Source organism: Pituophis catenifer, unplaced genomic scaffold (assembly GCF_029215685.1).
Source record: "Pituophis catenifer annectens isolate HBS135680 unplaced genomic scaffold, rPitCat1.0.hap2 SCAF_1, whole genome shotgun sequence".
In the NCBI taxonomy this organism is placed as follows: Eukaryota; Metazoa; Chordata; class Lepidosauria; order Squamata; family Colubridae; genus Pituophis; species Pituophis catenifer.
Window position 1 is genome coordinate 353,765,521 of NW_027256881.1, and position 21,748 is coordinate 353,787,268.

A 21,748-nucleotide genomic window follows, 5' to 3' on the forward strand; every position below is an offset into this window, starting at 1 on the left:
GAATACATCCACTGCAGGGGTGAGTTCTAAATTGTTTTACTACCGGTTCTGTGGGGGTGGCTTATTTTGTGGGTGTGGTTTGATGGTCATGTGACAATTCTTTAGGATTTAGCAGAGGTACTGGTCTACCAGGCTTTTAACTGCTTGCAGAGCTATACCAGTCTATTCATTTGCTTTTGGGGGCACCGGTCTACCCATTTGTTTTTCAAGCGAACTGGTCTACCACCACACTGCTTTTTAACTGCTGATCAGCTGTAGGGCGGCCCTTTGAAGCCCCACAGCAAGAGTTTAAGCAGTTTTTTTCCTTCTAGCGGATCAGCTGGGACTCGGGAGGCAGCGAATAGATTGGAGGCGGGGCCAAATAAAAGGTACGAATTCCGCCGGGGGTGGGGGGTGGGGGGTGGGAGGACCCAGCTCCCGAACAGAGAACCGGTTTGGTGACGTCATATCGTCACTGCTACCGGCTTGGCCGAACCGGGCTGAATCGGGAGGAACCCACCACTGATCTGCTGAAGAAAAACTTTGCATTGGTGACAGGAAGGGCATCCAGCCAGTAAACTCTCAGCTCCATTCAGTTGCCCAGACTCCACCCTGCAAGGGATTATGGGATGATGATAAGGCAGGAGTTTGATCTCACGGCCACCCTCTTCACTTTTTTGGATCTGCAGCTCCCCCCGTGGCTGTGAACTGAAACCTATCCCCGAGGAACCAGCATTGGCTGGGCTTTGCACCGATTGTGGTTTGCTTACCGATACACTCGCCCCGCACGTCTTGCTTGTAGCCCATGTTGCACTCGCAACGGTAGCTGGACGGGGTGGGGATGCAGCGCCCGTTCAAGCACAGGTTGGTGAAATGCTTGCAAATGTCGATCGTCTGGTTCAGCGTCGCTGTGCCTAGAAGAAACAAGGCAGTGGGGGGTTTCGTGTGGAGGTGAAGCCCCCCCCCAATTCTCGGGGAGTGGTCTTGCCCAGGGCGGAAATGCCCTCGTCGGCACACCGAGCCTGCTGATCAAAATTCAAGATCTTCCTGGGTGCAATGCAGCCACTTTTGGGGTTGCTGAACATGAGGACTAGAATCTTAGTTTTTACAGAAAAGAGTTTTAGAGCAAGGTCCCGCCTCCGGGAATCGCCCCTATCCCAAATTCTGCTGATGGGCCTCAGATGTTGGTGGGTTTGCTTCCAAGACAAACTATCTCTATCTATCATCTATCTAACTAACTATCTATCTATCTATCTATCTATCTATCTATCTATCTATCTTTCTTTCTTTCTTTCTTTTTCTTTTTTCTTTCTATCTATCATCTATCTATCTACTATCTATCATCTATCTACTATTTTTCTATCTATCTATCTATCTATCTATCTATCTATCTATCTATCTATCAGCTATCTATCTGTCAATCCTTTCTTTCTATCTATCATCTATCTATCTATTATTTTTCTATCTATCTATCTATCTATCTATCTATCTATCTATCTATCTATCTACTATCTATCTATCTATGTATCTACCTATGTCTGTCTATCTATCTTTCTTTCTATCTATCATTATCTATCTATCTTTCTTTTTCTTTCTTTCTTTCTATCTATCATCTATCAGCTATCTATCTATCAATCCTTCTTTCTTTCTATCTATCTATCATCTATCTATCTATTATTTTTCTATCTATCTACTATCTATCTCTATCTATCTTTTTTTCTATTATCTATTTATCTATTATTTTTCTATCTATCTATCTGTCTGTCTGTCTGTCTGTCTGTCTGTCTGTCTGTCTGTCTGCCTGCCTGCCTGCCTGCCTGCCTACCTATCTATCCATCTATCTATCTTTCACGATTTAACAAAAGTTAAATCGAACCGGGGGGTGGGGGAGGAATCATTTCTCTGATGAATGTCCCTGCCCATCCCATGATATCCTAGTGTCTTGTCTCCTCTGTGCGTGGGGTGGGGGTGGGGGGTGGGGGATGGTACCCCAAAAGACCAGGCAGGCCCTGGCAGATATGCCAGTCAGTAGAAGAGACACCCCTTTCTGGCACCCCCCAAAACTGGAGAAGATGCCATCACCATCCGGTCTGCCAGGATGTGCCACCATCGAAGGGCAGAAGACGGACGAGCGGAGGGCAGCTTGGGATGCAACCTCTTGATGGATTGGGGTCCACTGTTTTTTTGGGTGTGTGTATGTGTGTGTGAGAAATCTAGAGTGTTTGGGGAGTGACCTGAACATGGCAGAGTTTTTGGGAAGACACCAATCTGCAAAGGACGCCATGACTTTCTATGTCTCAATCTGGAGCACCGCTTGGAAACTGCTCCAGGTTGCGAAACGCTGCTCTACGGGAAGCATTCCTTGTTCAGAGGAACATCCCAGGAAAGGGGGGGAGTGTCCCTCAAAATCCCAGACAAATTTTGCACCCCCTCTGAAGAACTCCTCAATTTGCCTCCTCCTCCTCCTCCTTTGGGCCCCGTTCACTGACGAAACTTGGTTTGCGTTCCCCATCTGGAGCGCATGCAGGACGATTTAACCAGATGGCATTTGGGCATTCTGGACCCTGGACTCTGTTCTTGCAGCCTGGGTCAAAGATGCCAATTTGGGGTGCAACTCGTGAAAGGTTTTGAGGGTTGCCTGACAGCCAAAGACCTCAGCTGGTACCCGCTGGGCACGGAAACCCAGATTTTAACCCCCTCTTTGTTTCTATTTCTTCAACAAGGCGCCCTCTCTCACCAATGCTAGAACTCCCGGGGCCCGTCCCCGGCAATCCAGGGATGCCCCCTTGTCCGTTGGCTCCGTTGGGTCCAAATCCTCCAGGACCACTTATCCCCGGCCCAACTCCATTGGGACCGAAGCTGGGAAGGCCCGGAAAAGTGCCAGGGAAGCCTGGAACGACGGGAAGTCCTTCGATGCATAACCAACGGTATTCATCTGCGAGAAATAAAGACCCATCATATTCCTGATTATTGACTCAGAAAGTTAAGGGGGATTATAAAACTCCCTGCCAAATGGATGCCAATTGATCGAAGTGGTTTTGTTGTGGCCCGTCAGCGGCCTGTGCAGCTAGTAGCCGATTCCGACAGCGAGGAGGCTGGTGTGGTGCTGTGCCAGCAGCCTGTGCAGCTGGCGCTCAAGTCGGACAGTGAGGAGGCTGGAGAAGATGTGGTGCCAGAGGCGGGGATTCCGCCAGGGCCTTCAGAACCTCCAGAAGCTCCCTTAAGTGAAGAGGAAGAAGAGGAGGAGCCTCTCCTCAATGCACGGGCGCGCAGAGCTGCCAAAAGGCAGGAGTGGCTCCTCAGGAAGAGGTCTCCTCGAGAGTAAGGCTTGGGGCTAATTGGCCACTCCCTTAGCCTATTTAAGAAAGAACACCACTTTCAACAAGCTGTAGAGAACAACTTTAGTTCACTCTCCTTCGTGTCTACAAAACTGCTTCTGGGCTTTCTGCCAACTCTAGTAAGACTGTGATTACTTTATCTAAGAATTCTGATAGGCTGTTAAAACAGTTCATTAACAGCCTTTGAATGTTATTTTGAATAAATAAGCTTTGTATAGAGTTTGTGTGTGCTGCGTTCTTTGGGGTCCATAGCTGGGGCAGAACAGGTTTAAAGAAAAATACCCTCCCCCCTGCACAACCAGTACATACAGTCCTCGACTTATAACGATTCAGTTAGTGAGCAACATTTCAATAGCACTGAACAAAGTGACTTAGGACCGTATTTCTCACACTTACGACCGTTGCAGCAGCCCCAGAATCAGATGATCAAAATTCAGACGCTTGGCCACTAGTTCATATTTATGATGGTTGTAGGCTTCCGGGGTCACATGATCCCCTTTTGCGCCCTCCCCCGACAAGAAAAGTCAAGGATTCACGTAATTACTATGTTGCTCGCTGAACATCTGCCACGATTCACAACAACGGTGGTAAGAAAGATCATCAAACGGGGAAAAACTCACTTAACGATTGTCTCGCTTAGTAGCAGAAATGTTGGGTTCAGTTGTGGTCGTAAGTCTGTCTCCTAACAGAAGGGGGACGTAGCTGGTACCCAGTGGTGGGATTCAAATAATTTAACAACCGGTTTGCCCAGGGCCAGGTTCGCTGTCGTGGGAAGTGTGGCCCATCGTCCTCACCTCTGCCACAGGAAGAGCTTCCTATGACGGCCATCCTGACCCTGGGCGAACTGATTATTAAATTAGCCCCCCCTCCCCCTGTTATCAAAGTGGATCCTGGGCGCTGCGCTGCAATGGAGAAAAGAGAAACGGAGTGGCCAGCACGAGGGAAGGAGGAGAAGAAAAAAGAAAAGTGGGTTATTCCTTCCTCCGCGCAGGCCGCTTCGTTGGCCGTTTTCCCATTGCAGCGGAGTGCCGCGGAGCTTGCCCCACCCACCACCACCGCCCAGATGCCCTTGCTTCCCCCAAGCATTTCTTTGCCTACCAGGCCCGTCGCGTTTCGTGGCATTTCTAGCCATCGTGTGCAGGGAAACAAGTTTCTGGGACTAAAAAAGAAAAGTTCAAACAATCAATTCCAACTTTGTGAGATTTTTTTAAAAAAAAATTATGTAAAAAGTTAGAATTGATTGATTGAACTTTTTTTTTTTAGTCCCACAAACTTTTGTTTCCTTACACGCGACGGTGAGAAATACGACGGACCTGGAAATCAAGTAGGAAAAGAAATGCTTGGGGGAAGCGAAGGCATCTGGGAGCCAGGCGCTGAAATGGGCCCATCTCTCTCCAACAGCTACCTGGGCCCAACAGGGGGAAGGCCGGCATCTACCGGCACTTAAAAGCGGCAGCATTCAGCTCTGGATGGGGTAGCCAGTATGGGCACTGCAGACAGGACGTCTGCTCACTTCAGCACCCTCCCTGATCCTCTGACGTTCCGCTGGTGCTTTGGCCCTGGGCTGCCACCTTATGTGCAGGCCCCACCAGGGGTGGTTCTAAAATTTTTTACTACCGGTTCTGTGGGCGTGGCTTATTTTACGGGCGTGGTTTGATGGTCATGTGACAATTCTTTAGGATTTAGCAGAGGTACTGGTCTACTAGGCTTTTAACTGCTTGCAGAGCTGTACCGGTCTACCCATTTGTATTTCGAGCACACTGGTCTACCACCACACTGCCTTTTAATATTTAATACTTTAATATTTTATTAAATTTCTATACCACCCTTCTCCTGAAGGACTCAGGGCGGTGAACAGCCACGAGATAAAACACATAAACACAAAAAAATTAAAATGAATTAAAAACGAATTAAATAATTTGGCTGAAATTTAAAATACCTCATAATTTAAAACAAATTAAAACTTACATTTAAAAATTTACATTTAAAAAGGGGAGAAGATTTAGGCCAGGCCAGCTTGATGGAATAGGAAAGTCTTAAGCGCGCGACAGAAGGTGCACAGATCCGGGATCCTCCGTATCTCCGGGGGGAGCTCATTCCAGATTGTAGGTGCCCCCACAGAGAAGTCTCTCCCCCTAGGGGCCTCCAGTCAACATTGTTTGGCCGACGACACCTGGAGGAGCCCCTCTCTATGGGAGCGTACCGGTCGGTGGGAGGCTATTGATGGTAGTAGGCGGTCCCGTAGATAACCAGGTCCCAAGCCATGGAGTGCTTTAAAGGTGATAACCAGAGCCTTGAAGCGCACTCGGAAGACCACCGGGAGCCAGTGCAGCTCACGCAGGAGAGGTGTTACATGGGAACTCCACGTCGCTCCCATAACCACACGTGTGGCCGCATTCTGCGCCAGTTGGAGCCTCCGAGTGCACCTCAAGGGGAGCCCCATGTAGAGAGCGTTACAATAGTCCAGACGAGACGACGGCGTGAGTGACTGTGTGTAGAGAGTCCCGATCTAGAAAGGGATGCAACTGGCGGATCAGGTGAACCTGATGAAAAATCCTCCCGGTCACGGCCGTCAAGTGCTCTTCTAAAGACAGCCGTGAATCCAGGAGGACGCCCAAGTTGCGAGCCCTTTCCGTGGGGGCCAGCGATTCACCCCCAATAGTCAGCGATGGCACCAGCTGACTATATCGGGACGTCGGAAACCACAGCCACTCGGTCTTGGATAGGTTGAGCCTGAGCCTGTTTCTCCCCATCCAGATCCGTACGGCCTCCAGGCACTGGGACATCACTTCAAGGGCATCGTTGGGGTGGTCCAGGGTGGGTGTCGTCAGCATACTGATGGTACTTCACCCCGAAACCACGGATGATCTCGCCCAGCGGCTTTAAATAAATGTTGAACAAAAGGGGCGAGAGGACCGACCCCTGCGGCACCCCACATATGAGGGGCCTCGGGGTCGACCTCTGCCCCCTGTCAACACAGGGGGGACCCCTGCCCCCCTTTTACTGCTGATCAGCTGTAGGGCAGCCCTTTGAAGTCCCACAGCAAGAGTTTAAACAGTTTTTTTCCTTCTAGCCATCAGCTGGGACTCAGGAGGCAGAGAATAAATTGGGGGCGGGGCCAAATAAAATGCGGAGGGGTGGGACGCCCAGCTCCTGAACAAAGAGAACTGGCTCGGTGACATCATATCATCACTGCTACCGGCTTGGCCGAACCGGGCCGAACCGGGAGGAACCCACCACTGGGCCCCACCTGGAAGGAACTTGAAAGAAAACCAAATGTGTTCCGGAAAACACAGGTTTTCTGGAACACGTCTAACCGGTTGACAGAACTCAACAAAAAATTAGGTACTATTTCTACCGAACTGGTCCGTGCCGACTGAATCCCACCAGATGGGTACCCCTGTCTGTCCATCAACAGCACGGAGGACAAAGATACATCTTCGAATAAATCACACACAGTCTGTGGAGCTCGGAGAACTGTTGGCATCCTCAGCAGTGGTGGGTTGTTCCCGGTTTGCCCAGGTTCAGGCAAAGTGGTAGCGGAGGCGCCACCCACCTGCCCAGACGTCATCAAAAACACTCTGCACATGCGCAGAAGCACTGCACACTACCAACAGCGAACTGGTAGTGCCGGGATTTGATACCCACTACTGATCCTCAGTATGCCTCCCCCTGTCGCCCTCCAGAGCCACTACAGATCCCATAATCCATAAAAACCCACAATCCATCCCTGGTTAAATGCTGGCTGGGGATTATGAGCGTGAAAATTCAAAACTCACTGAAAACTTAGCAACAGAGGGGACGGGGAATGGTGGGCCTGTTTCGAATGTATTTATAATCCATTGCTGGTGTGATAAAACAGAGTAACAGAGGTGGAAGGGACCTTGGAGGTCTTCTAGTCCAACCCCCTGCTCAGGCAGGAGACCCTACCCCATTTCAGACAAGTGATTGTCCAATCTCTTCTTAAAAACCTCCAGTGATGGAGCACCCACAACTTCTGGTGGCAAGCTGTTCCTCTGGTTAATTGTCCTCACTGTTGGGAAGTTTCTACTTAGTTCCAGGTTGCTTCTCTCCTTGATTTGTTTCCATCTGTTGTTTCTTGTTTTGCCTTCAGGGGCTTTGGAGAATAGCTTGACTCCCTCCTCTTTGGGGCAGCCCTTCAGATATTGGAAGACTGCTATCATGTCTTCCCAAGTCCTTATTTTCATTAGGAAAAATGTGATTATTCAATACTGTGGAGAATAGGTGGACCCCTTCCTCCCTGGGGCAATCCCTCAAATGAGTGGGGGGTTTACCTAGATGACCTACAAGGTCCCTTCCACCTCTGTTAATCTGTATCTGTATAAATGTTGGAAGATGCTATCATGTCCCGCTTGGTCCTTCTTTTCATCCGAAGTAGGTAAAGGTTCCCCTCACACATATGTGCTAGTCGTTCCTGACTCTAGGGGGCGCTGCTCATCTCCGTTTCAAAGCCGAAGAGCCGGCGCTGTCCGAAGACGTCTCCGTGGTCACGTGGCCGGCATGACTCAATGCCAAAGGCGCACGGAACGCTGTTCCCTTCCCACCAAAGGTGGTCCCTATTTTTCTACTTGCATTTTTTACCTGCTTTCGAACTGCTAGGTTGGCAGAAGCTGGGACAAGTCACGGGAGCTCACCCCGTTATATGCGGCACTAGGGACTCGAATCGCTGAGCTGCCGACCTTTCGATCGACAAGCTCAGCGTCTTAGCCACTGAGCCACCGCGTTCCACATTTCATCTAACTAGATATACCCAATTCCTGCAACCATTCATCGTACGTTTTAGCCTCCAGCCCCGAGTTGTTGCCCCGAGTCCCCCCCAGAGAGTCTTAGACAAATTACTCACCTGATCCCCGTACGGGGCACATCTCGGGAGTTTGTGCAATGGCCCAACAGCGCCCGGAGTCACAACAACATTGCATCTTGGTGTACTGGCCAGGAAGCTCCCCTGCGCACCGTCCACCGATCAGTGCCGAGAAGCAAGTGCCAATCCGCTGGTCTGCGGGCAGAAGAGAGACAGAGGTAAGGCAGGAAATGGCCAGGGGTGGTGGTGATTTACAGGTAGTCCTCAATTTACGGCCTCAATGGTGCCCCAAATTGATGTTGCTAAGTGAGACCTTTGTTAAGGGAGCTTCGACCCGTTCTATGACTTTGCTTGCCACCGTTAAGGGAACCGCTGCCGTCATTCAGTGAGTGACATGGTTGTTAAATGAATTGGCTTGTCAGAAGGTTGAGGAAGGGGGAAATCGCATGAGTTCCGGGACACTGCAACCGTCATAAATACGAGTCCGTTGCCAAGCGTTTGCATCGAATCAACGTGACTTACCGTCGTAAGTGTGAAAAAAACGGTCATATCCTTTTTTTCAGTGATGTAACTTTGAATCTCATCAATCAATCAGTCAATCAATCACCCAATAAACCCGTTGCATTCACCATGCTGGCTGGGGAAGATGGGAAATGAAGTCCAACATAACCCAGCCAGCCTGCTGTTAGGGGATTTCCTCAAGCAGCATGGAGGTGAAATTGAAAGCATAGGATCGCAGGGTCCCCCCTTCTGCTATGATGGGAGGGGGGCATGGAGACTCCTGGGGGGTGGGGCGCTTTGGGTTATGGCAGCAGGCCGGGATGGAGAGATCTTTGTTTGATGGGCCCAAATTCCCATGTGATTTTTTTGGGTGGGTATTCAAAGAGTATTGGTAATCTTTGACTTACAACCTCAATTTCCATTGCTAAGCGAGACAATGAGTTTTGTCCCCTTTTACGACCTTTCTTGCCACTGTCATTATGTGAATCACTGCGGTTGTTAAGTTGGTAACATGGTTGTTAAGTGAATCTGGCTTCCTCCTTGGATTTGGCTTGTCAGAAGGTTGCAAAAGGGCATCGCACAACCCCGGGACACTGCAACCGTCATAAATACGAGTCGGTTGCCAAGCATCCAAAATGCTGATCATGTGACCCCCAGGAATGCTGCGACGGTCGCAGGTGTGAAAAACAGTCATCAGCCCCACCCCTTTTAATGCCGTTGTAACTTTGAATGGTCACTAAACGAATGGTTGTATGAGTCGAGGTCTGCCTCAATGGCCCCCTCGTAATCTGGAGACATTGAGACTTTATTTCCCATTAAGCACTGAGGAAAAAAATCATCTGGTTGGAAAGCTGTAATGAGTGACATAGTGGGCTCAATAAAATAAAAATAAATAAATAAATAATAAAATAAATAATAAAATAAATAGAATGAAATAATAAAATAAATAAAATGAAATGAAATGAAATAAAATAATAAAATAAAGTAAAATAAAATAAAATAAAACAAAACAAAATAATGAAATGAAATAATAAAATAAAATAAAATAAAATAAAATAAAATAAAATAAAATAAAATAAATAAAGGCTTTGTGGTTTTTCCCCCCCCAAAATAGTCTATGGGGAAGATCCCCGAATAGTTAACACCCTAGAAGATAGGCTCAAGATCCAGATGGATCTTGGCAGAATTGAATCCTTGGAGCCTTGGTAGTACAGTGGTTTAATGCACCCTGTTATTAAGACCAGCTGCCCGCAATTACTGCAGGTTCGAATCTCGCCAGGCTCAAGGTTGACTCAGCCTTCCATCCTTTCTAAGGTAGGTGAAATGAGGACCCAGTTTGTGGGGGCAATAAGCTGACTTTGTATAAATATACAAAAGGATGAAGGCTATTGCTTAACGCCTTGTAAGCCACCTTGAGTCTCCGGAGAAGGGCGGCATATAAATCAAATTAAAAAAAAAAAAAAACAATCCTGGGCCCTACCTAACAAAATGGAATTCAACGTAGAGAAAAGTCAAGTCTTACACTTAGGCAAGAAAAAACAAAAGCACACATAGAGACTGGGGGAAACTGGGCTTAATAGCAGTGACTGTGAGAGGGATCTGGGAGTCTTTGTGGACAACCAGCTAAATAGGAGCCAGCCGTGTGCAGTGGCAGCCAGAAAAGCCAGTGCAATCCTAAATTGCATTATCAGAGGGATACAATCAAGATCAAGGGAGGTACTAAGACCACTCTATAAAGCCTTAGTAAGACCACACCCAGAGTCCTGCATCCAGTTTTGGTCACCACGCTATAAAAAGGACAAGAAGCAACGGGTGGAAACTGATCAAGGAGAGAAGCAACTTAGAACTAAGGAGAAATTTCCTGACAGTGAGAACAATGAATCAGTGGAACAACTTGCCACTAGAAGTTGTGAATGCTCCAACACTGGAAGATTTTAAGAACAGGCTGGATAACCATTTGTCTGAAGTGGTGTAGGGTTTCCTGCCTAAGTAGGGGGCTGGACTAGAAGTCCTCCAAGGTCCCTTCCAACTCTGTTATTCTATTCTATTCTATTCTATTCTATTCTATTCTATTCTATTCTATTCTATTCTATTCTATTCTATTCTATTCTATTCTATTCTAGTCTAGTCTAGTCTAGTCTAGTCTAGTCTAGTCTAGTCTATTAAGAAACAGGTAGAGTGGGGTATAAGCTCCCAGCAGCTGTTTCTCCACATTTAAATAGTTCCTTTATATGATTTCTTACATGTAATGGGCGAAAATCACCCGAGGTCTATCAGCAAAGGCTCCGCTCCTGTTGGAAAAATTGACTATTTCAAACTATTCCCAGGAGGCCTCCGGCTCCTAATCAGGACCACAAAAATATCTTTAGCCCGGCAAAGTTAAAGGATGCTCGGAGGTTCCCCCCAGGTGCTCCGCTATCCGAGGGAACAAAAGACCCTTTCAGGAGGAGAAACGTAACTCGAAGAAAGTTTTTCAAGTTTGGCCAGAAAAAATATTGTCCATCACAGCGAGTGACGGCACATTTATGGCACATGTTCGCTCCAGGGAAACGGCCGGTGGCATGACGTAGTCTGGCTGGCCACGCCAAGGCCTCCTGGGGGAGGCGTTTGGTTATTTTTTAAAACCTGGCTAGCCTAATTAAATCTGCCTGGTGTTGCTAAACGTTTTGGCAGCCGGGAAAAGATTTTCAGGATCCAGATGCTTAAACGATCTGCCCCCACCCCATCCTTGCTCCGAGATCGTAATTCTTCCTCGCTCTGCTCCTTTGCTCAGACAAAGCGAGACAGAGAAAGAGAGCATGAGAGAGAAAGAAATTGGGAAAGGGAAACAGAGAAGGAGAGAGAGGGAGAGAGAAAGAAAGAAAGAAAGAAAGAGGGATCCTTTCCCAGTCTTCACCTCTGGCCCTTTCCAGCCTGCCCGTAAGATTTGAACTCGGGGCAGCTTCTCTTTTGCAAACAAGGCTGGCAAAGGTTTTTCCCCCAACGGGGCTGAACAGCAACATGTGTGCTGGGTTTTTCTAGTAGCTGTGCTCATTCTTCATTCCCATTCAGAGTAGAAATTTTTCTTTTTTTCTTTTTCTCTCTCTTTTACTCTTTCTCTCTCTCTTTCTATTTTCCTTTCTCTTTTTATCTCTCTCTCTCTCTCTCTCTCTTGTTCTCTTTCTTTCTGTCTGTCTCCTTTCTCTTTCTCTCTCTTTTTGTCTCTCTCTCTCTCCCCCTTTCTCTCCTTCTATCTCTTCTGTCTCTTTCTCTTTTGGTCTCTCTTTCAGTCTCTCTCTCTTTCTCTGTCTCTCTCTGTCTGTCTCATTCTCTCTCTTTCTCTTTTTCTTTCTCTCTTTTTTATCTCTCTCTCTCTCTCTCTCTCTCTCTCTCTCTCTCGTTCTCTCTCTTCTCTCTCTTTCTCTCTCTCTCTTTCTGTCTGTCTCTGTCTTTCTCTCTCTCTCTCTCTCTTTTCTCTCCTTCTGTCTCTGTCTCCTTTCTCTTTCTCTCTCTTTTTGTCTCTCTCTCGCCCCCCCCCCCCTTTCTCTCCTATCTTTTCTGTCTCTTTCTCTTTTGGTCTCTCTGTTTGTCTGTCTGTCTGCCTGTCTGTCTGTCTCTCTTTCTCTCTCTCTCTCTTTCTTTCTTTCTTTCTTTCTTTCTTTCTTTCTTTCTTTCTTTCTTTCTTTCTTTCTTTCTCTTTCCTTCTCCTCCTTTCCTTCCTTCTGTCTCTCTGTCTCTTCTCTCGTTCTTTCTCTTTCTCTGTCTTTTTGTCTCTCTTTATGTCTCTCTTTCTTTCTCTCTCTTTCTCTCCTTCTGTTTCTCTGTCTCTCTCTTTTTCTCCCGTTTTCCCTCTTTCTTTTTTTCCTCTCACTCTAAAGAGTTAGCGGAGCCTTGTATAAAAACAGGTCTTATTTTAATCAGGATCAAACCAGCCCACTTTGCCTTCCCTTCTTTTACTTCTGACAAGCCTTTAATGAGCCCCTCACTTGGCATCTGCTGGAATTCATTGAGAAAGTGGGGTACAGCATCCACCCCTCAGGGTGGCTGCAGGGTCTCACGACAAATTGTAGACTACAACACAACTGGCTGAGGGCCTGTACCAGTCCAGGGAAAATCAGCTGGTGGGCACCGGCCAGCTGATTTTCGAGCCTTCTGGGCCCACCGGAAGTAGGGAAACAGAGTGTTTCCTGCCTCTGGAAGGCGTCCGGGGGTGGGGGAGGTGGGGAAGGCTGTTTTTGCCCTCCTCAGACTCCTAGAAAGGCTCTGGAGCCTGGGGAGGGTGAAAAATGGGCCTACCGGGCCCACTGTGCCATCGCGTGCCAAAGCGGTGGGGAGCGCGGGGGGGGTCACCCATGCACGCGCGGGAGGGTGGGGTGCATAGAATGATGGGTGTGGGCACGCATGCACGCAACACCCCCCCACTCCCCCCGCTTTTGGCCCGCGATGGCAAAAAGGTTAGCCATCACTGGCCTAGACATTGGTATCCGAACATAGATCCTTTTAACCTGTTAATTCATATTTTACTGTGTTTTTAATCTAGGCGAAATGGTAATGTCTGTTGTAAATCCATGCCTGTTACGCCATGCACTAACTAAATAAATTTATGGTTTTAAGCAGCCTGCAAAGACTCGAACTTTGGCAGATGTTGGCTTCTGTCTCCCTCTCAAAAAAGATATTTTGCTCAATCTCAGTTGGGTACTTTGTTCACCTCTGGCTGGTTGCGGGAGGGAAGAGGGAGGGTCTCCACGTTGGGATCCAGACCCATAAGGCACTGGATTTTAGAGTGGCTTATGGTCCTTGGGAGCAGCTGCAAGGAAAAGGCGGGAAGCGATTCCTGGCAGCCCAGCCAGAAAATTTACAAAGCAAGCGAGGAAGTCATTAGAAAAGGAATTTTCTGGTTAGGACAAGGGGGCGGGAGACAGAGAAGGCATTGAGCCAAGCCTGCATTCCAGATTTTCCCCCAGAAGCTTCATTTGCAAAGGATTAACTGAGGCACTCTCCCCCTCTCCCCAAAAAACCTGGCGCCTTCTGCAATATTAGAACCGAACTGAACAGAATAACAGAGTTGGAAAGGACTCTGGAGGTCTTCTAGTCCAACCCCCTGCTTAGGCAGGAAACCCTACACCACTTCAGACAAAGGATTATCCAACATCTTCTTAAAAACTTCCAGTGTTGGAGCACTCACAACTTCTGGTGGCAAGCAGTTCCACTGATTAATTGTTCTCACTGTCAGGAAAATTTCTCCTTAGTTCTAGGTTGCTTCTCTCCTTGATCGATTTCCACCCATTGCTTCTTGTCCTACCTTCAGGTGCTTTGGAGAATAGCTTGACTCCCTTTTCTTTGGGGCAGCCCCTGAGATATTGGAAGATTGCCCTCATGTCACCCCAGTCCTTCTTTTCTTTAGGAGCACTTTGGCTGGCAAAAATGTGAGAATTCAATAGAGAAAATAGCTGTTAACCCCAGAGAGTTAACTCCCTGCTGCAGGGATGGCTGTTTCTCCAAGCTCAGGGCTGCATTTTGGAAATAGAGCAAAGAAAACCTAAAGTCCTAGGGCTGGAAGGGACCTCAGAGGTCTTCTAGTCCAACCCCCTGCACAAGGCAGGAGATCTTATACCATCACAGTTCAATGGTTGCCTTGTCTATTTTTGCAAATGTCCACGGAAGGAAGGAAGGGGAAAGGAAGGAAGGAAGGAAGGAAGGAAGGAAGGACGGATGGAAGGAAAGAAGGAAAAAGTGAAAGAGGGAGGAGAGAGGAGAGAGGGAGGAAGAACAGAGGGAAGGATAAAGTGAGAGGAAAGAGGGAGGGAGGGAGGAAGGAAGGAAAAAGTGAAAGAGGGAGGAGAGAGGGAGGAAGAACGGAAGGAAGGAAAAAGTGAGAGGTAAGAGGGAGGGAGGGAAGATGGAAGGAAAGGGAAGGAAGGAATGAAGGAAGGACAAAGTGAGAGGAAAGAGGGAGGGAGGAAAGAAGGGAAAGTGAAAGAGGGAGGAGAGAGGGAGGAAGAACGGAGAGAAGGATAAAGTGAGAGGAAAGAGGGAGGGAGGGAGGATGGAAGGAAAGGGAAGGAAGGAAGGAAGGACAAAGTGAGAGGAAAGAGGGAGGGAGGGAGGAAAGAAGGAAAAAGTGAAAGAGGGAGGAGAGAGGAGAGAGGGAGGAAGAATGGAAGGAAGGAAAAAGTGAGAGGAAAGAGGGAGGGAGGGATGATGGAAGGAAAGGGAAGGAAGGAAGGACAAAGTGAGAGGAAAGAGGGAGGGAGGGAGGGAGGAAAGAAGGAAAAAGTGAAAGAGGGAGGAGAGAGGGAGGGAGGGAGGAAAGAAGGAAAAAGTGAAAGAGGGAGGAGAGAGGGAGGAAGAACGGAAGGAAGGAAAAAGTGAAAGAGGGAGGAAGGAAGCAAGCAAGCAAGCAAGCTTGAATGGTGACTAAACAGGACAGTCATTAAACGAGACTACCTGTATGGTATGACAAAGGTGTTAGATGGGTAAGCTGACAGGCGTTCCCAGCTGCTCCTACCAGGACGTTCTGGGCCAGCTGAAGCTACCGGTTGGCTTCCTAGGGCAGCCCCACATAGAGTGGATTGCAGCAATCCACTCAGGAAGCGACCAAGGCATTGGCTGACCATGAGCAGTGCCCCCCCCCCACCCGACCCCAGGCCAAGAAACCAAGCAAAAATCTTCTGGCTAGCAACCATCATACTCATAGCGAGGCCTGCCTGCCAAGAGCGTATAGGTAATTCTCGACTTACAACCACAACCTCCGTTGCTAAGGGAGACCGTCGTTAAGTTGAGTTTTGCCCCGTTTTTACGACCTTCCTTGCCAGAGATGTTAAGTGAATCCCTGCAGTTTTTAGCTTAGTAACCCGGTTGTTAAGTGAATCCGGCTTCCTCATCGACGTTGCTCATCAGAAGGTCGCAAAAAGGGATCTGACACACACCCGCATACCCCTGGACACCGCAACCGTCATAACTGTGAGTCGGTTGCCAAGTGTCCGAATTTCAGTTACGTGGCCACGGGAATGCCGCAGCGGTCGTATGTGTGAGAAACGAACCTAAGTCACTTTTTTTTCAGGGCCGCGGTAACTTCAAGCGGGTGTAAGGGAAAGGACTCCCTACCCTTTGTGCCGCTGGGACTCCTTGCCACTTGGAAAAGCGGGCCCCACTCAGACCGTATTAGTATTGCACTTACCCACACAACGGGATCCATCTGGGCTGGTCATGAACCCTCGTGGGCAGGCGCAGACGTAGCTGCCGACCGTGTTCGTACACTCGCCCCCGTTGCACACGCCGGGCGTGGTGCTGCACTCGTCCGTATCTGGGGAGGGGGAGCAGGCAGTTAATCGGTGGTGGCTGGCGACACTTCTGACTCATTAAAGTAAGTCATCCCCCCCCCCCACAACCTCTCCCCCCGGAAAGACCTTCCCCCTCAGGGACGATCCGCCTTGGAGAGCGGAGGCTAAGAACCTGCAGGCAGGAGAGAAGGAATGTATTTTATTGAGCGTAGAGCATCTGCGGGGGTTATGCCATCACTGACATTCCAATTTAGTCTAAATAATGCATCAGCCAATATATCTATATAGTTATATCTATATCTAAATATATCTATTTCTATCTATCATGTATCTATCTATCTGTCTATCATCTATCTATCTATCTATCTATCTATCTATCTATCTAATTATCATCTATCCAACTTATCAGCTATCTGTCTATCTATCTATCTATCTATCTATCTATCTATCTATCTATCTATCTATCTATCTATCATCTATCTACTATCAGCTATCCATCTGTCTGTCTGTCCATCCATCCATCCATCCATCCATCCATCCATCATATATCTATCTGTCTGTCTGGCTATCTATCCATCCATCCATCCATCTATCAGCTATCTATCTGTCTGTCTGTCTATCTATCTATCTATCTATCTATCTATCTATCTATCTATCTATCCATCCATCCACCTATCAATCTATCTGTCTGTCTGTCTGTCTATCTATCTATCCATCCATCCATTCTACCTATCAGCTTTCTGTCTGTCTGTCTGTCTGTCTATCCATCCATCCATCCATCCATCCATCCATCCATCCATCCATCCATCTACCTATCAGCTATCTGTCTGTCTGTCTATCTATCTATCTATCTATCTATCTATCTATCTATCTATCTATCTATCTATCTATCATCTATCTATCCACCTATCCATCCATCCACCTATCAGCTATCTATCTGTCTGTCTGTCTGTCTGTCTATCTATCTATCCATCTATCCATCCATCCATCTACCTATCAGCTATCTGTCTGTCTGTCTGTCTGTCTATCTATCTATCATCTATCTACTATCAGCTATCCGTCTATCTGTCCATCCATCATCTATCTATCTATCATCTATCTATCTATCTATCTATCTATCTATCTATCTATCTATCTATCTATCTATCTATCATCTATCATCTATCTACTATCAGCTATCCATCTGTCTGTCTATCTATCCACCCATCCATCCATCCACCTATCAGCTATCTATCTATCTATCTATCTATCTGTCTGTCTGTCTGTCTGTCTGTCTGTCTGTCTGTCTGTCTGTCTGTCTGTCTGTCTATCTATCTATCTGTCTATCTATCTAGCCAGTTCCGTGTGTGTTTTATGCTTTACCCAACTTCGGACAGACGGTTCCTGGACCGCTGTGTCTATCTATCTATTATCGTCATCATTTTAGCCATTGTTTATCCACTGCAGGATGAAGGTCTCTTCTGCATGTTTCCAACCCATATGATCTTGGGCAAAATGCTCTCCACGGAGACCCCCGTTTGATTTCACTTCTCCCACCCCACCCCACCCCACGCCCACCTGAGCCTCTCACCTTCGCACTTGTGGTTGGTCTCGCTCTGCTTGTGACCCGCCGGGCACTTGCATTCGTAGGAGCCCACGGTGTTGAGACAGTTGCCCCCTTGGCACAATCCGGGGATGGCTTGGCACTCATCCACATCTGCGGAGAGAGAGCAAGGACCCCCAGCACCAAGTAAGCCCACCTCCCCTGTAGAGAAAAGGGCCTGAGAGGGACGCCGTCCAGAAACACTTCCACCCCTTGTCCGAAACGTGCTTTTTCAAGAGGCAGCTAGACTTCTTTTGGTTTTTCTTTGAAGATGTTTTGCTTCTCATCCAAGAAGCTTCTTCAGCTCCGACTGGATGGTGGAGAATGGAAGGATTTCTACTCCTTGCAGACAAAGCTGGTCATTTGCATCCTTTTTAGAGAGCCGTTGAGGCCACTTGGGGGTTTGTCTGTGTTCTCAGGGTCACCTGAGTAGTACAAATAGCTGTGGAGCCATTCTTGGAACTGCTGAAAAGACTGTGCTGTAGACTGGAGATAGGAGATGTCATATCCCTCCCCCTCTCTTGAGAGAGGGCCATTCAATTTTGACATAGATGGCCTCTTTGACCCCTCTTTTAAACCAGTGGTCCTCTCTGTCCAAAACGTGGACTTTGCCATCTTCAAAAGAGCGGCCATTGTCTTTTAAATGCAGATGGACTGCTGGATCTTGTCCTGATGGGTTTGTTCTCCTAGGTTGCGCCACGCGTTTGTGAAGTGGCTGTTTTGTTTCCCCAATATACAGATCTGCACAGGGCTCACTGCATTGTACTGCATCTACCACGTTGCTCAGTTTCTGTCTGGGTGTTTTATCCTTGGGGTGGACAACCTTCTGCCTTCGTGTATTCTTGGGTTTGAAGTGTGCACATACGTCGTGTTGGCTGAAGATCCTCCTGAGCTTTTCCCAATATTCCTGCAATGTACGGAATGACAACATTGCTTCGTTTATTGCCCTCTTCGTTGTCTGTTATGGAGGAGCTCTTGTAGAGTCTTTTTTGAGATTTGATGAAGGCCCACTTGGGATAGCCACATGTTCTGAGGGCTTCCTTGATGTCCTTTGGTGATTTTTCTTTCCGATCTTTTTTCATCCCATACAGAGGGGGAGGGATACAACATTATCTACCTGCAGTCTACAATACGGTCCTTTCAGCAGTTCCAAGAAGGCCCCACACCCAGTTGCACCACTCTGGTGACCCTGAGGACACAGGTAATCCTCCAGGTAGCCTCAATGACTCTCTAAAAAGGATGCAAATGACCAGCTTTGTCTGCAAGGAGTAGAAATCCTTCCATTCCTCACCATCCGGTCGGAGCTGAAGAAGCTTCTTGAATGAGAAGCGAAACATCTTCAAAGAAAGATCAGAAAGTCTAGTTGTCTCCTGAAAAAGCACCTTTGGGACAACTGTGACCTGGATGGCAGAGAATCTCCATAGACACTTCAACCCCTTCCAAACATTTCAACCCTGAGCTACATATAATCCTCAATTTACGACCATAGTTAAGCCCCCAAACTTCCACTGCTAAGCAAGACAGTTATAAAGCGAATTCTGCCCTATTTTACGATTTTTCTTGCCATTGTTATTAAACGGATTATTGTAGTTCTTAAGTTAGGAACACGGTTGTTAAACGAATCTGGCCTTCCCGTGAACCTTGCTGGTCAGACGGTCGCAAAAAAGGGATCGCGTGACTCCCCCGGCACACGGCAACGGTCGTAAATATGAGCCAGTTGCCAAACGTCTGGATTCTGATCAGCTGACTGTGGGGAGGCTGCAGTGGTTGTAAATCGGGCTGGCCTAATCTCTCCAATTGTGTATTTTAATTTGGATTTTTAATGGGGGATTTTAACTGTCGGGCCAAAATGTTTAATTTATTTTTAAATTGTTTTTAAATTTTGTATTTGATGTTTTTTTTACTTCTGGCTGTTCACTGCCCTGAGTCCTTCAGGCGGTATATAAATTTAAATATTAAATTAAATTAATTAAATTAAGTGTGAAAAACGGCCATAAGTCACTTTTTTTGAGGGCCGTCGTAACTTGGAACGGTCACTCAATGATCTGTTGTGAATCAAGGACTACCTGTATGGGCAAGAAACTCCGGTCTGAGCTGGCCAGATGATCTGACGTGGCATAAGGCAGGTTCAAAGATGGATCAGACAGGCTGCAATTCAACAGGAAAATTCAGCTGGCTCTATACCAGAGGTGCTATTCAGCAGGTTCTGACCAGTTCTGGAGAACCGGTAGCGGAAATTTTGAGTAGTTCGGAGAACCGGTAGTAAAAATTCTGACTGGCCTCGTCCCCATCTATTCTCTGCCTCCCGAGTCCCAGCTGATCGGGAGGAAATGGGGATTTTGCAGTAACCTTCCCCTGAGTGGGGAGGAAATGGGGATTTTGCAGTAACCTTCCCCTGCCACACCCACCAAGCCACACCCACAGAACCGGTAGTAAAATTTTTTGAAACCCACCACTGCTCTACACCACTCGAAGAAGTGTTCAAAAGTTTCCTGCTTTTTTGAAGCTGCTTCTGACCCCTAAATCTCTCTCTCTCTCCTTTTTTTTAACCCAGAGACGGAGGTTTTTTTCCATCCTCACAGCTGGGGTCCACAAAGTTTAAGCCAAAAAGGCAAGAGGGGAGCCACGACAGGGGAGGGGCGTCACATGTTCAGAACCGTAGTGGCGCAGTGGTCAGAATGCGGCATTGCTGGCAAAAACTCTGCCCACACAGCCAGGAGTTCGAGCCTTGACCGGCTCACGGTTGACTCAGCCTTCCGTCCTTCCAAAATTAGTAAAAACGAAGACCCAGATTGTTGAGGGGAGCAAGAGGCTAACTCTGTAAACCGCTTAGAGAGGGCTGTAAAAGCACCGTGAAGCGGTATATAAGTCTAAGAGGTAAGTGGGAAGGAAGAAAGGAAGGAAGGAAGGAAGGAAGGAAGGAAGGAAGGAAGGAAGGAAGGAAGGAAGGAAGGGGCCATAGGCTGACTCTGTAAACCGCTTAGAGAGGGCTGTAAAAGCACCGTGAAGCGGTATATAAGTCTAAGGACTATTGCTATTCTCTCTCTCTCTCTCTTTCCCGCCCCCTCTCCTTCCTTCGTGCCCTTTTCTTTCTATCTTTCTTTTCTTTCCTTCCCTCTAGTTTCTACTGCCTTCCCTTCTTTTTCTCCATTTTTTTCTTTCTCTCCTTGTCCTCCATTTCTCATTTTCCTTCTTTTTCTCTCCCTCTTCCTTCCTCTCCTCTCTCCCTCGGTCCCTCCCTCCCTCCCTCCTCTTTCTTTCTTTCTTTCTTTCTTTCTTTCTTTCTTTCTTTCTTTCTTTCTTTCTTTCTTTCCTTCCTTCCTTCCTTCTTCTTCCTTCCTTCCTTCCTTCCTTCCTTTCTCTCTCTTTCTCTCCCTCCCTCCTCTTTCTTTCTTTCTTTCTTTCTTTCTTTCTTTCTTTCTTTCTTTCTTTCTTTCTTTCTTTCTTTCCTTCCTTCCTTCTTCCTTCCTTCCTTCCTTTCTCTCTCTTTCTCTCCCTCCCTCTCTCTTTCCCTTCCTCTTGCTTTCTTTGTTTCTTTTTTTCTTTTCCTACCTTCCCTTTTTTCTCTATTTTTTCTCTCTATCCTGCTCCTCCATTTCTCATTTCTCTTCTCTTTTTTGCTCCCTCTTCCTTCTCCCTCCCTCCTCCTTTTCTTCCTTCCTTCCTTCCTTTCCCTCTTTCTTTCTTTCCCTCTTTCTTTCTTTTTCTTTGTCTACCTTCCTTTCTTTTTCTTGTAAGAGTCGTGGTGATGCAGTGTTTGGAATGCAGGCTAACTCACTGCTCACTGTTAGGAGTTCAATCCTGACCAGCTCAAGGTTGATTCAGCCTTCCATCCTTCCAAGGTCACTAAATGAGGACCCAGATTGCTGGGGGCAATAGGCTGACTCTGTAAACTGCTTAGAGCGGGCCGTAAAGCACTGTGAAGTGGTATATAAGTCTTAAGTGTGATAGCTATTGCTATTCATGGGTGATACAGGGTGATCTCAATGTAGGCTGGTGACCCCCAGGGGGAGGGCCTTCTCTGTGGGGGCACCTACCCTCTGGAATCAGCTCCCCCCAGAGATAAGGAGAATCCAAGACCTCAGTGCCTTCCGTCGTGCCCTTAAAACCCACTTTTTCCAGCAAGCCGGGCTGGCTTAAGAAGACATTTTAAATGTTTTAATTGGTTTGTATTTTTAATTTTGGGCCAAATTTATATATATATTTTAATTGTTTTTTTTAATATTTGTATTCCATGTTTTTTAATTCTGGCTGTACACCGCCC

The 21,748-nt window shown here is 47.3% G+C and overlaps 1 protein-coding gene across 1 annotated transcript in view; it reads right to left on the reverse strand.

Moving 5' to 3' along the window:
- The window catches only part of FBN3 (fibrillin 3), a 192,867-nt gene that overhangs the window by 122,443 nt on the left and 48,676 nt on the right, over positions 1–21,748 (reverse strand). The window contains 5 exon segments of the mRNA XM_070939090.1: positions 750–893; positions 2,717–2,914; positions 8,182–8,334; positions 15,800–15,925; positions 17,473–17,598. Of these exon segments, the coding sequence (XP_070795191.1) occupies positions 750–893; positions 2,717–2,914; positions 8,182–8,334; positions 15,800–15,925; positions 17,473–17,598 (747 nt within the window).